General features: G+C 36.4%; 1 protein-coding gene and 1 long non-coding RNA gene across 2 annotated transcripts; both read left to right on the plus strand.

Annotated features, from left to right (window-relative positions):
• Window positions 1–1,540: 1,540 nt before the first annotated feature.
• On the plus strand, window positions 1,541–8,673 carry LOC131972222 (proliferation-associated protein 2G4-like). Its single transcript, XM_059334017.1, has 13 exons — window positions 1,541–1,717; window positions 3,569–3,697; window positions 3,780–3,885; window positions 3,981–4,050; window positions 4,843–4,935; window positions 5,031–5,094; window positions 5,180–5,258; window positions 5,344–5,422; window positions 5,503–5,636; window positions 5,725–5,819; window positions 7,156–7,283; window positions 7,452–7,505; window positions 7,593–8,673. The coding sequence occupies exons 1-13, from the start codon at window positions 1,630–1,632 to the stop codon at window positions 7,650–7,652; spliced, it is 1,179 nt and encodes a 392-aa protein (XP_059190000.1). The 5' UTR covers window positions 1,541–1,629; the 3' UTR covers window positions 7,653–8,673.
• Window positions 8,674–9,589: 916 nt separating this feature from the next.
• On the plus strand, window positions 9,590–10,504 carry LOC131971871 (uncharacterized). The gene is made up of 4 exons (XR_009394414.1): window positions 9,590–9,694; window positions 9,791–9,817; window positions 10,046–10,068; window positions 10,182–10,504. It is a non-coding gene; the product is annotated as an uncharacterized LOC131971871 (long non-coding RNA).
• Window positions 10,505–15,973: the final 5,469 nt, after the last annotated feature.

Consider the following 15,973-nt stretch of genomic DNA (forward strand, 5'->3'; position numbering starts at 1 on the left):
CAGAGATGATCGGTGGAGTGAGAGAGTCACATCAGCTTACTTCCGTTTTCGTTCACATACAGTTAATGGGTTTATGGTCGGCCTATTATAACAACTTTTTCGTGTGTAAATAGGTTTAAAAGATATAACAGATGTTTTTTTTTACATGAGAGATGCACTAGTGCACATTGTCACAACAAAATGATGTTAACTATACTAACTTTATCCCAAGATTAGTGGTTTGGTTGGTACATTTCATATCTATATTTCCTGAATGTTTCCCATTATTATTATTATTATTATTATTATCATTATTATTATTATGCTGTCCAAACAAAAATCTTAAAACCCCCAAAACGGTCAAAGGTCTGGCAGCAACCTTATATTATATATTATACCAAATATTTTACAGATAATTAATTCAAAACCACGGATAATAGTTAGTAAATATCTGTATTTTATCTGTTTTTATCTGTAAAAAAATTTTTTTTTTTCATTTAATTTAAAATTTTAAAATAAGAAAACAGAATTTTAATTTCAGCAATACGACGTGTATTTATTGTATTTTGACATAGAATTCACTGTAATTTAACATCCAAGACAATTAAGCAATTGAATAACGTCCCATTATATTAATTTACAGATTCCACCGTCCCTTACATGGTTAATAGAAGTAATTTACTCTTTTTATGACATTTGCACTAAATGTAGGCCTAAAAAATAATAATGATAAAAACACAATAAAAACCCTGTAAGATAATAAACTAAATGTCTTAATTGTTCTACAATGTATTAGTACAGAGTACTACAATGTATTAATTTTAGTTTCTGCAAGCCTTGAGGCGTATTTTTTCACAAATATAAGAGGATTAGGGCCACACAAGAAAAACATATTTGAGTTCTGACTTTATTCTTAGAATTTTGACGTTGTTCTCAGAAAAAAGCCAGAATTCTGACTTTAAAGTCAGAATTCTATGTCAAAATACAATAAATACACGTCGTATTGCTGAAACTAAAATTCTGTTTTCTTATTTTAAAACTTTAAATTAAATGAAAAAAAAAATTTTACAGATAAAATACAGATATTTACTAACTATTATCCGTGGTTTTGAATGAATTATCTGTAAAATATTTGGTATAATATATAATATAAGGTTGCTGCCAGACCTTTGACCGTTTTGGGGGTTTTAAGATTTTTGTTTGGACAGCATAATAATAATAATAATAATAATAACAATAATAATAATAATAATAATAATAATAATAATAATAATAATAATAATGGGAAACATTCTGACTTTAAACCATAGACTGTATAAAAGCTTTAAAATTCTGAGAATAAAGTCAGAACTCAAATATTTTTTCTTGTGTGGCCCTAATCCTCTTCCGTAGATTCATAGTCTAATTTTAAGTAGATTAAAAATACCCCCTTGCCTTTTTCGGCTGCGACCCTAAGCCGCGCCGCGCCACGCCAGGCAGTGAACCATCTTGGCCGCGGAGTGAGTCTTTGGCAGCAGGCGGGATCTAGAGATCGGAGGCTGCCGGTCGGAGTCGGGCGGGCCGGTGCAGAGAGCAGCGTGGTCCATCCTGTGACTGACTGACACCCGCCGGGGAGAAAAGTTACTCTGAGTTCGCGGACACACTGCCAACATGTCTGGAGATGACGAGACACAGGAGCAGACCATCGCTGACGACTTGGTGGTCACCAAGTACAAGATGGGGGCCGAGATAGCGAACCGTGAGTGTAAACGCAGCGTTAAAACGTGTCGTTTTGACTCTCAGGTATCAGATCATGTTAGCTAGCAGTGTCAGCTAGTCATGCCCGGGCAGCTGCTGTGCCATGTGCCGCAGCAGTGCCAATGCTATATCATATCAGAAGGCTGGCCTTTGGCTTATATGAATTAAACATAAACCTTGATATGTGTTGAGAACCAGCTTTTCTTTACAGTCGCCGTTATTTGTTTAACGACCCGTTGCTGTCACATTAGCCTGGTGAGCTAGCTAAGCAGCTATGAGGCTGAGCTAGCTCACTAGCAGCCGTTAGCTAACTGCAGCTGCTAACAGATAACAATGACAAGTACAAAACTGAAAAACAATATGGAGATGTTCCAGAAATATCGACATTTAAACGTGAACAAACAGCTGTAGTAAATCCAGACAACTATAAGTCTTATATATCCTAAGAGGCTGTAATTGTGGTTGTCTTAAATTGTGTCATTTAAAGTCATAAGTAACGTTAAGTAAAAGCTAGTTATCCACCGTTATGTTACATTACCTGTGTGATTTATTTAATTCTACAAGCTTACTTTACAAGTTGTTAGTGCTTGTGGTTACTAATGTATTTATTAAAATATTATTGTTATATCTTAAATAAAGTTTATTTTAACATGTTTTCAATATATAACAGCGAAATTATACATAAAAAACAATTTGGGCATCGTATAAATAAGAAAATGAAAATAAACTTAAGTAGTACAGAGGGCAATAGACAAGCTCTAATTTCTTATCGTTTCTTCTTATTAACTATAGTGGATATACAATAACAAGTACAAAATTAAAAAAAAAAACATTATGGTTTTGTTGCAAAATGACAAACATTTAAACGATTAGCTTTATCAAATCAAGACAAATACAATTGCTATGTGTCTTAAGAGACTAATTCTAAATTCAGTTCGTCTTTATGTTTGGCTATAACTCATCTGTTGGGACTGAACAGCTGACCTTCCTGCCGGCTAAAGTTTAAATAGACCTTTAGTAAAACCTTCAAATTCAAAATGATTAACTTACTTCAGTTAATCTGAACTAAACTCCCTAATTAGGTATGTTCCTTACAACTAATTTTCCTTACTAATTTATTACTTCACTATTTCTGGTGCTGACCAGTTGGGGTAGCAGCGTTTAATGGACAAGTAAATAAATCGCTCAGACCCCAATTCCTAATAAAAAAAGCTGACTCAGAATATCCAATTTTCCAGTTATCCTGACCTCTCAAAATTACATATGGCTCAATATAAAATTTCAGTGACCAGCCATTTGTCATTCACAGTCCGTCCTTGGGTTTCTGCTGTGTTGTGGAGATGACTGATTTTGCAGCTTATCACAGCTGACCTATTTATCTGAAGTTAAGACATCTAATTTACTACCAGCATTATGCTGTATCAAGCTGATATACAGCTGTCAGGCAATCTGTCAAATGTTTTTCTTCTGCTTAATGTAACATCAGCTTAAACTGTGAGCAAGAGTTGTTTTTCATGCTGATGTTGACCAAAGTAGGCTGGTCATGTATCCACAGTGGTGGGACTCCGGTACCTGTCATTAAATCTGAAAGATGTACAAACTATGATTGTGCTGAAATTATAAGATGATTAATTGATTCAATGGAATTATAATATAGTTATGGTTCTTGGATTGATGGTCAGACAAAAAAGATGTTACTTTGGACATTTGGGAAATTCTAATGTGCATTTTTTCATTATTTTCGACATTTAATGGGACAAATTATTCATCATCAGAATTAAAGATAATGAAAAGAATCATTAGTTGCAGCCCAGCACTCTGTAATCGACTCATTTTATCTCTTGTGTTGCAGAGGCTCTGAAGGTGGTGGTCGGGGCAGCTATGACAGGCGCGTCCGTGCTCAGCCTGTGTGAAAAGGGAGACGCCTTCATCATGGCAGAAACCGGGAAAATCTTCAAGAAGGAAAAAGACATGAAGAAAGGTACATCTTTGTGGCATTTCATCACACTATCATCATTGTCTCTGACTCAGTGCTCCCTCATTCACTCTCTTTCTTTATACAGGTATCGCTTTTCCGACTTGTGTGTCAGTTAACAACTGTGTATGCCATCACTCCCCACTGAAGAGTGAAACTGATGTCATACTGAAGGACGGGGACGTTGTCAAAATGTAAGCACGTTCACCCTGTGTACCAAATAAATCATAGTTTAAATACACTTCATACTTTCTTTAGCTTACATTTTCCTATTGTATTTTTTGTTCAGTGATCTGGGTGTGCACGTTGACGGCTTTATCTCAAATGTGGCTCACAGCCTCGTTGTTGGAGTGACCAAGGTACGTCATCAAGGTTGGATTATACCTATACTGTAGTGTCAGGGGTTTATTCACAGCATGAACATGATTAGTAAGGTAATTTCCACAATTAGACCTCTGAACCCAGAGCAGTTTCAGGGTGTGTTTTTTTTTTGCTCCTTTGACATATTACTCTCTATGGCCTTGTTTTATCCTGCAGTATAGAAGTCCTGCACCTCTATAGAATCAGCACAATCATTGCTATAAGTAGGGGAAACTAAACATAGTCTGACACAGTAATAATGCCATAAACCATAATTTCAGAAAAAAACGTACAAGTCAAATATCTTTGATGGGTTTTTTTTGTTTTGTTTTTTACAAAAGATAGAATCTAAATGTGCAGCATTTTCCCTAAGTGCCCCAAAGCGTTACCATTACTGGTGGGGAAAGTTTTTAATGGCTCTAACAACCTCTCCTGTCCTCTCTTCTCTGCTGTGTAAACAGCCTGCAGTTCAGTCAAACATTTTACTTAATTCTTATCACATTACTGTTGGTATAAGCAGAGTCATTCACGTATTTTAAGTTGTGCCGAGAGGCACAATATTTAATGTTTTTTACAGACAATTCGTTCAAGGGGCGGTCAGATATTTGAAAATCTGATTACAATTTTCTGCTTTTAGTTTCTGGCTATGGTAAATGGTGTAATTTTGGCACTCATTCCTTTTAAACCTGTCGGCGAGTAGTGGGGTTAATGGTAATCACACTATTACTGGTAGTCATATTTTGTTATTTCACCTCTTGTAACTGTTAAACTTTCCTCCTGTGTCTCTTCAGGACAACCCTCTGACTGGACGGAAGGCTGACGTCCTCAAAGCAGCTCACCTCTGTGCCGAGGCTGCTCTGCGTCTTGTTAAGCCAGGAAACCAGGTAAAACTCACCCACCATGTGACTGGAGTTTTGAGCAACAGCCTTATTGTACACACCTCGTCTAATAATAAACATCATAATGTGTCTTCCACCAGAACACACAGGTCACAGAAGCCTGGAACAAGATTGCAAAGTCATTCAAGTGCTCCCCTATTGAAGGTGGGTGTTTGTGAACATTCAGCACCTTTAGGCTCCATGATTCTAACGGTTAACAATGTAATTTGACATGCTTGAATGTGTGCAGGCATGCTGTCCCATCAGCTCAAACAACATGTGATCGATGGGGAGAAAACGATCATTCAGAACCCAACGGACCAGCAAAAGTGAGTTCTTTCAACAGGTGCCTCCTGTCACTGACCTGATGGGTGCTTTAATAAGTGGACTTATCTTGTGACTTTGTTTTTGCAGAAAGGACCACGAGAAGGCTGAGTTTGAGGTGCATGAGGTGTATGCAGTTGATGTGCTCATCAGCACTGGAGAGGGGAAGGTGAGAGGAAATCTGATATAAACTTTATTGTTTCTGCTTAAAGAGGAGGATGTTATAATGTGTTTTGTTTTGCAATTCAGGCAAGAGATGGAGGTCAGAGGACCACCGTTTACAAACGAGACCCCAACAAGGTGTACGGCTTAAAGATGAAGACATCGCGGACATTCTTCAGCGAGATGGAGAGGCGCTTTGATACAATGCCGTTCACTCTGAGGTAGCATCTTTTTAACTTCAGATCAAAAGTTTTACTATTTTTTTTTTTTAGGTTTCATCTTATTTCTTTTCTCTGTTTGCATTCCTAGAGCATTTGAGGATGAGGGCAAGGCCAAGTTGGGCGTGATCGAGTGTGCCAAGCATGAGCTTCTGCAGCCATTCAACGTGCTGCATGAGAAAGAGGGTGAGTAATGAAGGATGTAGTACATTTGTGAATTCACTTCAAACTGCACTTCAAACTGTAAAAAAGTTACTGCTCAGGTAGAAGGTAAAATAATTTGTTTATAGGATTAGCCTCCTGCTTTTGAGGTTCTTATAGACGATGCATCTGACATACCTTTTGTTGCAAACAAAAAAACTGGCACCACGTGTTCCCCACGGTGTCGTCCACGTGACAGCTCCACTCCTTGTGGTTTTAACCGTGCAGTGGTCTTAGTTGGTTTCAGTTCCTTTCGGGTTAACATATACATGACAGACAAAAACAAAACTCTTCAGTTCTTTCAAGGCGAGCAACAGAAAAAGAAATGAACTAGGTGTAAAAGTTCAGCTCAGACTCAAACTCAGGATGTTTGGTTCAGGCCTGTTATGTGGCATGGACTGTAAGCACTCAGCTACCAAGACACTCCCCAATATGCAACTAAGGAGGAAGTCTTAATAATTTGTTTGGACCATGCATATTTTTCAGTTAACCCTCTGAACCCCAAGCTGTTTCAGGGTGTTTGGTTTTTTTTTTTTTTTGCTTTATTTATTTTTTTTTACATTTGACTCATTGTGGCCTTGTATTTCACTGCAATATAAGTCCTGCACCTCTATGGAATAAGCACAATAATGGCTAGAAGTGACAACAACTCAACTTTTGAGCAGAATAACTGTTATGATGACATAAAGCATAAAAATTGAAAAAAATGCAAGTTGAATTTCTTATTTTTCTTTAAATTAATATAAAATGGACTTTATATATGCAACACTTTGGCAAGTGTCATGAGTATTGGAAAAAATAAATTGGGTCTCCACATGCTATACAAATTGAACTATTTGCATTTTTACAACATCTACTTGCAGCCTCTCCTGTCCTCTCCTCTCTGCTCTGTGTAAACAGATTTTCAGTGAATATTTGTCATGTGATCATTTGTCTCAGCAGAATCAATCATGGCGTCACAGTGTCGCTGAGGAGCAGAATTTAATGTTTTTAACAGGATCTACTTATTCCATACCATTTATTTTTGGCAACATTTAAATGAGACATGTAGAATAAAGTGATTTTGACAGAAATATCACAATTTTGAGCTTTGTTTTGCGTTACTTTTTCTAACAAACTTTCATAACCTATGAACCAATCAAGAACTGTCAGGAAATGTTTTTACATTTTCTTTCTACAATAAACAGCAAAACTTATATTTCAATCCCTGAGGGGGTTAATTAAAAGTTAGTAAAATAAAACGGTTGATGTCCAATTTGTATACAAAGTGGACTTTTTAATGCAACTGTTGACATCATCTTTCTTCATCATTCTCATTCAGGTGAATTTGTTGCTCAGTTCAAGTTCACCGTGCTGCTCATGGCCAATGGACCTCTGCGAATCACAAACAGCCTCTTTGAGCCAGAACTCTACAAGTCTGAGCATGAAGTGGAGGACGCAGAGCTGAAGGTAAAATGCGTATGATAAATGGTTTATTGCATTCTCTTCTCCAAAAGAAAGGATTAGACTAATGGAGTCGTTATAGCATTCTGTTCGCTGACTTGGCATTCTCAAAGCCATTATAGCTTGATCTATTGTGTGAAGTCATTTTTGTCTCCTTTTTTCCCCTGTTTAAAGGCTTTGCTTCAAAGCTCAGCCAGCCGCAAGACTCAGAAGAAGAAGAAAAAGAAGGTGAGTTGCATGGAAATGTGTTTCATGAAATAAGCAATGCAATTTTCAGATGATTCCTCTAATTTCAATAATTTCTTTTATTTAAAGGCCTCAAAGACTGTCGAGAGCGCAACTGGACAGGCGATGGAGACTGAAGCTGCAGAATAAATTTCTCTGACCCAAAGAACAGACGTCACGAATCCTTCTGTCCCGGCTGTCTGAGGCACTTGCGGGCATAGCCGCTGTGAATACCTCTGAATCTAACTGATGTCAGTCTGGGATAATGATGCTGCTCCTAAATTCAGTCACTCCACCTAAAAAAAAAAACTAAAAAAAACACACACACACACACGCCTACATCCCTAGTAAATGTCACTGTCCTTGAGACAACCTTCTTCTCTTTATCAGTGGACAACAATTCTGCTACAAAAGAGGATATATTGTTCGAGGGCGTAATACTCACTGGAACATTTAACTATTCGACTGACCTTGAGCCTTCGTCCCCTTTCTTCTTTTTAGTGAAAGATATGGAAAATAAAATGAGTTGGACAGAGTGGCCAAGGATGATGAATGCACTGTGTCAGCGTAATCGTGTGGCATTTAGATAACTTCCATGAGGTCATGTACCTGAAGCCATGCCTTTTGAAATGAGGGTTAACTCGTCATGGGCAGAAATTTGTAACACCTCTTGAACCATGAAGTTATAAGCATGACATTAGTCATTACTGTTGATATCAGCATAAGTACTGCATTTATACTGCTCTCGCTTTAGGTCCGTCTACTAGAACAATGTGTACGCTTATAGGAATCTGCTGTAGGTTACTCAGCTAACAATTTCTAAAACTGACAATTTAAGACGTACTGGTTGAGTAACTTAACTAGTAAAAAAATAATTTCTCAGTTGTGGATGGTCTAACTCCTGCCAAGGGTTCAGCATTCAGTCTTCTGGTGCCACCAGCGAGACTGACAGTCTGTGTTTACATAAGAATTCCATACCTATTAGATTTATGGATGCTTTTGTAAAACAAATCCCAAGTTTCAGAGACTATTTTTGGAAACATTAAAAAGCCACCTGACATCATTTGTGTTGTTGTGTTTTTGTGTGTATTGAGCCGATTGTCTTGATGAGTGAAAGCGTGTTTTCATGAAACATTTCATTGTAAAATTAAAAAAATATCAGCCTACTTGAGTTATTCTCATTGTTTCCTTAATATTTTGGAAGTCTAAATGTTCTGGTGGAGGAGTATATAAGCACAAACATTTAATTTGATATTCTGAAAAGTAATTTTAAGCATACTGCATAAAATTACTGGAATATGCAATATCCACCACATGCATTTATAAGTATTTTTTTAAAGATATATTTATGTAGCAGATGCTTTTATCCAAAACAACTTGCAATAAAATGGTTGATGTACAACCAACCTCGTCAAATAGGTTGATATCCTTCAACTGCTACATTTGGAGGCAATAAAGGGTGGGTAAATATACACAAATTATACATATAAAAACTGCTGACAGGTATTGTGCATTAACTTTAATGTAGATCCAACACTTTGCATATTGGACTCACTTCCTGATAATGTGACAGATAAAGATTTATATTTTTGTGCATATTTTAGCTTTTAATAGCATGGAAATTTATAACAGAGAAGAGATATATTTGTATATGTTACACAGATTTTTGTACTATGGAAATCATCTCCATTGACCTGTTTAGTACCTCTTCTTTCTTACTTAAAATATAAGAAGAATGAAATAATTGTAATTTTAACAATTCTAATTGTATACATGCATCTCCAAGTGCAACTGCATTTGTCTGTTGAAATAGCTTTTAAAAAAATAGTAAAACACTCATGACATGACTGATGTGTTGTTAATGATATATATATATATATGTGTGTGTGTGTGTGTGTAAGCATTACTGATTACATTTATTTATTCATTTATATATTATTATTTAGAGGACCAACGAGCTGTTTATGTAATCACTACAAAAAATAATAATCACTGGAAGAAAAACAAGCTTAAAAGCAAAAACAAGCTGCAGCAAGGGCTTAAAACATCCAGCATTTTCTTTACACGCTTTACCTAAGAAAAACAACACATTCATGTTTATGACGGTCCAATGAAAGTGACGTATACAACTCGTATAAATGCGACGGCGCTGACCGATGACGTCCTTCGTGGAGACGATTCCTTAGCAGTCGGTACGTAAGTTCAACCGTTTGTATCACAATCCGAGTTAATCATGTTCTTTTAAAGTCCATCGCACTAATCTTTCACATGTTCCCTTCTCTTTGCAGCCTTCCCGTCTCAACATGAGGGCTAAGGTTGGTGTTTCATGTCTGTATTATTAAATAATCGTTGTTTCCAGTGGCGCTAACATTGGCTAGCTTACTAGCTTAAGCGTGTCGACGGGGTAGCACAGCACGCCTGCTAGCTTTCAGCTGTACAACTCGTGTTTTGACATTTCTATCAATATTTCAACTATTGAATACATTTGTATGTTTGTAAAATGCACAAATTCAACGGAAAGTAACGTTTTCTCTCCTTCGCAGTGGAGAAAGAAGCGCATGCGCAGGTAAGCATGTTTTTCACGCAGTGTTCTCTTCCTTTACAACGTGTTAAGGATTTCAGCTGATTGGCTCTTTATATGATCCTTTCTGATTGGCTCTTTACATTATCCTTTCACAGGCTGAAGCGTAAGAGGAGAAAGATGAGGCAGAGGTCCAAGTAGACTGTCCTCTCCGCCATGGCTGTGACAGCACGTGTTGCCCACAATCAGACCGGTGAGCTCAGCTGAAGACCCCAGGACCCTCACGGTGTCAAGTCTGCCAGTGGCCCCGTATCAAGCAGAGGCAGCAGCGGAGCTGCAGCAGCTGGTGGTACCGAGGAGCTGATTCAAGACCTGCTGGATGACAGGCTTTTCTTCTGGGACATTCTGGACTTTTTGTTCTTAATTCCTCAACTTTTGTCGTTTGTTTATACTGTGATTAAAGGTTTTGGTTTCTAAATAACTTGCAGGTCTGAGGTTTTTTTTTTTTAACTTGTCTGTTTGCCTTATAAGCCATTGCCTTTTCCCCAAGTGTTCTTATAAAAGCTTCTAGTTGTGATGTAGAAAATCACTGGGAAGGGGATATATTTGGCCTCAAACTGTTCAAGCAGCCTGAGATGGCTTTATGTTTTGGTTTATTGTATCAACACTGTGTATATATAAATCTACAACTGCAAGCATGCCAGGTGGACAAAAAATGCTAATTAAAAGTGAAAAGCAAATAAAAAGCTTTATTTTGTTCACTTAATGTGTTAAAACCTCAATTTGTATATATTTTTTTGTAAAAATGGGTCTGGCTATAGACAAGCTTTATTGGAAAGCACAGGTGTGAAATTTAATTTGCTGCTCTGGAATTGTTGCAGGTTTGTCACGGCTGACTGGAACACAAATTCAACAGAGCCATGATCACTGTTAAACATCTGTGCTTTTCCTATACTACATCAGTCAACATGTCTGCTTTGAAAAAGGCCTATTTTAGCACTAAACCAGGTAACTACATTGATGCTTCATTATTCAGAGCAATAAATATGTGGAGAATGAAACAAAGAACCCCTAGTCAATTGCTTGTACCATAGTATAACAAGGACCTGCATTTAAAAAAAAAAAAAAAAAAAAAAAAAGCAACTTGGATGAAAAAGTATCTGCTTTAAGTGAGTATTTATCTGTTTTCTTAGTATGCAGAACAGCTGCTTTAATCAGTGTAAGCATTTTTAATTGTGATTTTAACATCTATAATATGGGTTTACTCTGCTTCTCTTATGGTAAATTGTGGGGAAATTTCTCCATAAAAAAATTCAGATTCCATCCACATCCCATGACTTGAGTGGGTGTGTGAATGCTGTAACCTTTTGTACAGAGCTCACTGGAGACAAAAACAACTCCAATATATCTTGTTTTTACCCTTGAAGGCAGTCCAATAATTTATCCTGTCCTTAGCCAAGGTGATTAGACTGAGGCTGTTACTGGAAATCCCTGTTAAAGAGGCTCCATACAAGCTATGGTTGACAATTCTTCTGTCAATATAATCCTATTTTTTAATACATTACGCCCTACAGAAACTACAATAAATAATTCCCTATTCATGGCAGAAGAATTATGGCATAATAAAAAAGGTACAGCTACTATAGAATATATTTTTTAAATGTGACGTATCACTCCTAAAATGTGCTTTCAGTGGCCACATTTCAAGACAGGAAGCTAATGTGTATCATTCATTTTTGGATCAGCTTTTGACAAAACTGTCTGATCCTGTCATTCATAGAATAGAATCGCTTCAGCTTACTCTGTTAAGAAATGACTGATGCATCCAAGCAAACTGACATCTGTAATATGAATTATGCTCCTGTCTTCTCATCGGTCCAGGAGGTGTTGATGTGAGTGTACATTGGCAGAGCTCCAAGATCCTGTCTCTTAGGACAGACCTTAACAAAGTGGAGGATGTAGGATCACAAATAGATTATGTAACTTAAAGGCCACTGACCAAACACTGCTCATACCTCTGTCCTAATTATAGTGAAAGCAGAATGAGACAGACATGCAGTGTGGAAAGGCTGGTGATTTTTACTGACTTAATAATCATGAATTGATGCATGACTGAATGCATGAAAAGGCACCAATTAATTAATGTAGTACTCCAAGAACTATCAGGAATGTACAAGAATAAATGCTATTTCTATATGCATTGATTTTCAATTTTCTATTGATGGCTAGCTTCTTGATTATATGGTACTGCTAGTCTGTATTCTAACTGTACACTGTTTAACTTGAACAAGCTATCTGTGTAGGCTATATGACATTCAATATTTTAAATACCATTTCAATGCATTTTCCACCTCTTTTCCTGATTTTTTTCTTCTTCAGATAGCAGTTCTAGAATTTCATATGACTATATTATTCGATTCGAGAAATATGCTTTCCCCTCTTCTGGGAGGTGAGTAACTGAATTCTATTATATTTTTGTCTGGTTTCAGGTATTGTGACATATTACACCACAGCAAGGATGATTTTCAAGGTAGAAAGGTCATCTTGGGCTCAAGTTTTCGATATACAAGTAAGGTGGTGAGATGCACTATAAAGTGCTGGAAAAGACAATTTTTTTTGTGAGAAATGTTTTTTGTGTGTCTTTTTGGGATGTTATGGGTGATATTTCAACATAGAGACACAGAATGCCCCAGTATCTTATTTTCCTACTTTATCATTTGTTTCAGAATACTCCCTTTCAAATTTCATATTTGTATGACTCTTTATGTTAGTGTAGTACCATAATATTTTCGTTTACATCCCTTCACCAGAGATCAAATAGCATGTTTGTTATAAACTTGTGACCTAAGGTAAAGGCTAACAGGAAATCATTATTAAACACATAGCAAAAAACATCCTGCGGGCTGGACCCGGCTCCCGACTTATTATATCACGCAGGAGTTAATGCAGCAACAATACATTAATTCATGCAACAGCTAAGGCATCTCAATCATTGTGACCTCTGAGTTACTGATGATGTTCACGTCTTCTTCACAGGTAAATCTGCAGTTCAAGTGACAAGCCGAAAAACTGACCAGTGACAGGTATGCACCTGTATGTTCCAAGAGTTGAAATTATAGGTAACTAAGCATAACTTTTTATGACTTCATCATGTGTAAGGCCATTTTAAAAAAGCGACTTGGTCTATCTTTAACACTGACAAATTACATGATTAATGGTGATGAATAAACCATTTGTTGCTTTATGTATGTATGTATCAATCATCTTAGAAATTGTGTACTGTGGTCAGGTTTTTGGCCTAACCCTCTAACTGCAGATTTACATTATTCATAGCCAGGACAAATTATGATTGAGATACCTTAGTTTTTACGTTATTTCTTGTACATTCCTGATAGTTAATTAGTTAATTAATTCATACTTTTACATGCATCAAGCCATGCATCAATTCATGATTATTCATGTATAAAATGCCATTATTTGCTATCTCTGTGGTACAGAGAATGATATTGGCACAAAGTCTTGCTTTTCAAAAGCCTGACTTTCTATGTGCACCTCAATAAATAACCAAGTTAACTCACTCCAAGTTTCCTCTTATGAGTTTGCAATTGCATCCACTTAAACTGCAACATGGCAGACTCTGTGTTGATATAAAGGGCTCGTTGTAATCTAACAAATACAAAATAATTCTTAGTTACACTAAGGACAACTTAGTTATGAATATTTTATTACATTTCTGCCAATAGATGCCCCATAATCCCCCACACTGCTGCTTTTACAGAATTTCTTGCTGCCCTGAATATGCTTCATTGATAATAAATCTTTATAAACAGACAGCTGACTGACATGAGGTCCAGTTTGAAGTTTGACCTGTCTTACTTAAAGTGCATCATTTCACCATAAATGCACCATAAGACTCAGCACCCTGTGACTGCTACTTCTGCTTCTGCCTTCTGTAGAATAAAATATCTGATTTCTGATTTGGTAATGTTTCATGACTGCGATGCAATGATGTGGTTGTTCTTTGGAAGTCTTGTTCCTGATTTACGGTCTTGTGGGCTAAAATGTGAGTTAACGTTGGATTGTGTGTGCGTTGAGGCTATTTGTTTTTATTGATGACTCATTATGATATCACAGAAAACACTGTAAAAATGAGAACGCCTGGCCTGGGAACACTTCGGGGTCCCCCAGGAGGAGCTGGACGTTGTGGCTGGGGAGAGGCATGTCTGGAATGCCCTGCTTAACCTGCTGCCCCCGCGACCCGGCCCTAAAAAAGTGGAGGAAAATGGATGGATGAATTATCAAACAAGTAATATCTTACAGATGGTACAAAAAGATCTACACCGTAAAAGAAGTTATTTTTCAGACATGTACTGTATTATTTTTCTGGGCTTTTCTTGTTTTTTTTTCTAGATCAAGTGTCAAAAGTAAACTACTTTTAATACAAATTCTAACCATAAAATGTAAGTTGAAATATGTAAGTTCATAATATAATGGGACATTATAGATCTGTTTCACATGATTATTTTTTTTGCTTAATGATTTAAGTCTTAATGTTATATTACAGTAAACTTCAGAGTAAAACTTTAAATTTAATGTTGATATTTATATACACACACACTGTATATTATCTGTATTTTGAAAGGAATTATTTGAAAAATAACTTATGGTTGTTTACTGTCATTTGATGTCAACTTTTGCTTCCAGACTTTTTTATTGATTTGTATTTGTTTGTTTACTGTCATTATATTCAGCTGAATTGTTTATTATTTGAAGAGCACCAATCATACTGCATAAAAACAGCAAAAATGTGCAAATAATCAAAGACATGCACTTAAAAATATACATAAACTCATGCAAACAAGTCTACCGTAAATGCTCAGGTAAAACAGAAGCTCTTTACTTTGTTTTGTTTTTTAAGAAAAAAACAGTGTTGGAGCATGTCTTCAGGAAAACTATTCCATTCTTTAGGTGCCTAAATACTTCCATGTCTTCGGACTTTGAAAGTTCAATAGGCATATTATATATCTCCAATAAATTCTATCTCTGTTGTAAACAATACAAAAAACTCTTTCTGTGCCTTGTAAAATGAATGAGAGAGCCAGAAAAAGGGTGCTGTTAATTTTCTTTCTTGCAAGGAAACATAAAATATTTTTTATGAACACAGTAACTAATGTGAACGCCAGTAGAGACAGAGCTCTGTTATACCCGTTTGGAGGTTTATTATCTAAACAAAACAGGCATGTGACGAGCCACCATAATCACACCACAAATTTAGCACTGAACTGGAATGACTTTGTTACAACAACACTTCTGAGATAATGCCAAGTCATTCAGAGATATAAAAACAGCCATAGAAGCCTATGTGTACAATAAAAAAGAGCCAATGGTAAAATAAACTGCAGCAAGGCAACTCATGAATAAAAAGAAGGGAATAGCAAGTATTTTAATGTGAAAATGTATTAAAAAGTGAGTTGAGGTTAGAGGATGACAATAAAAAAACTGATTGCATTTAGTTTCTATGCACATTGACCTTTATGTAGCCTCTAATTATTATATTTCACATTCTGGGATAAACCTTTTTGTATGGAAGCCCATTTCTGCCAATGTAACCAGAAAATAAAATTCTGCAAGTCATTTTAATGAGAAACCTTTTCATTATAATGAATTATGACTTATCATCTCATAAGTGTAAATCATAATTGTGAGATAATAAATCATAATTTTAGGATATTTAGTCTTTATTATGAGATATTGGTTCATAATTGCATGACTGCATCTGTTTACATAAGGGATCATCAAACTTTTCACCCTCTGAGCAAATACTGCTAATTGGGCTGCATCCAGGCAACCAGGGAGTCTGCTGTTACAGTTGCCAAGCATAAATGAAGCCATTACTAAGGAGCTTGGACTCTAAACGCACCTGCATGACAAATCAATGACTATTTTCGGC

The sequence above is a fragment of the Centropristis striata genome, chromosome 5, assembly GCF_030273125.1.
Source record: "Centropristis striata isolate RG_2023a ecotype Rhode Island chromosome 5, C.striata_1.0, whole genome shotgun sequence".
NCBI classification, from domain to species: domain Eukaryota; kingdom Metazoa; phylum Chordata; class Actinopteri; order Perciformes; family Serranidae; genus Centropristis; species Centropristis striata.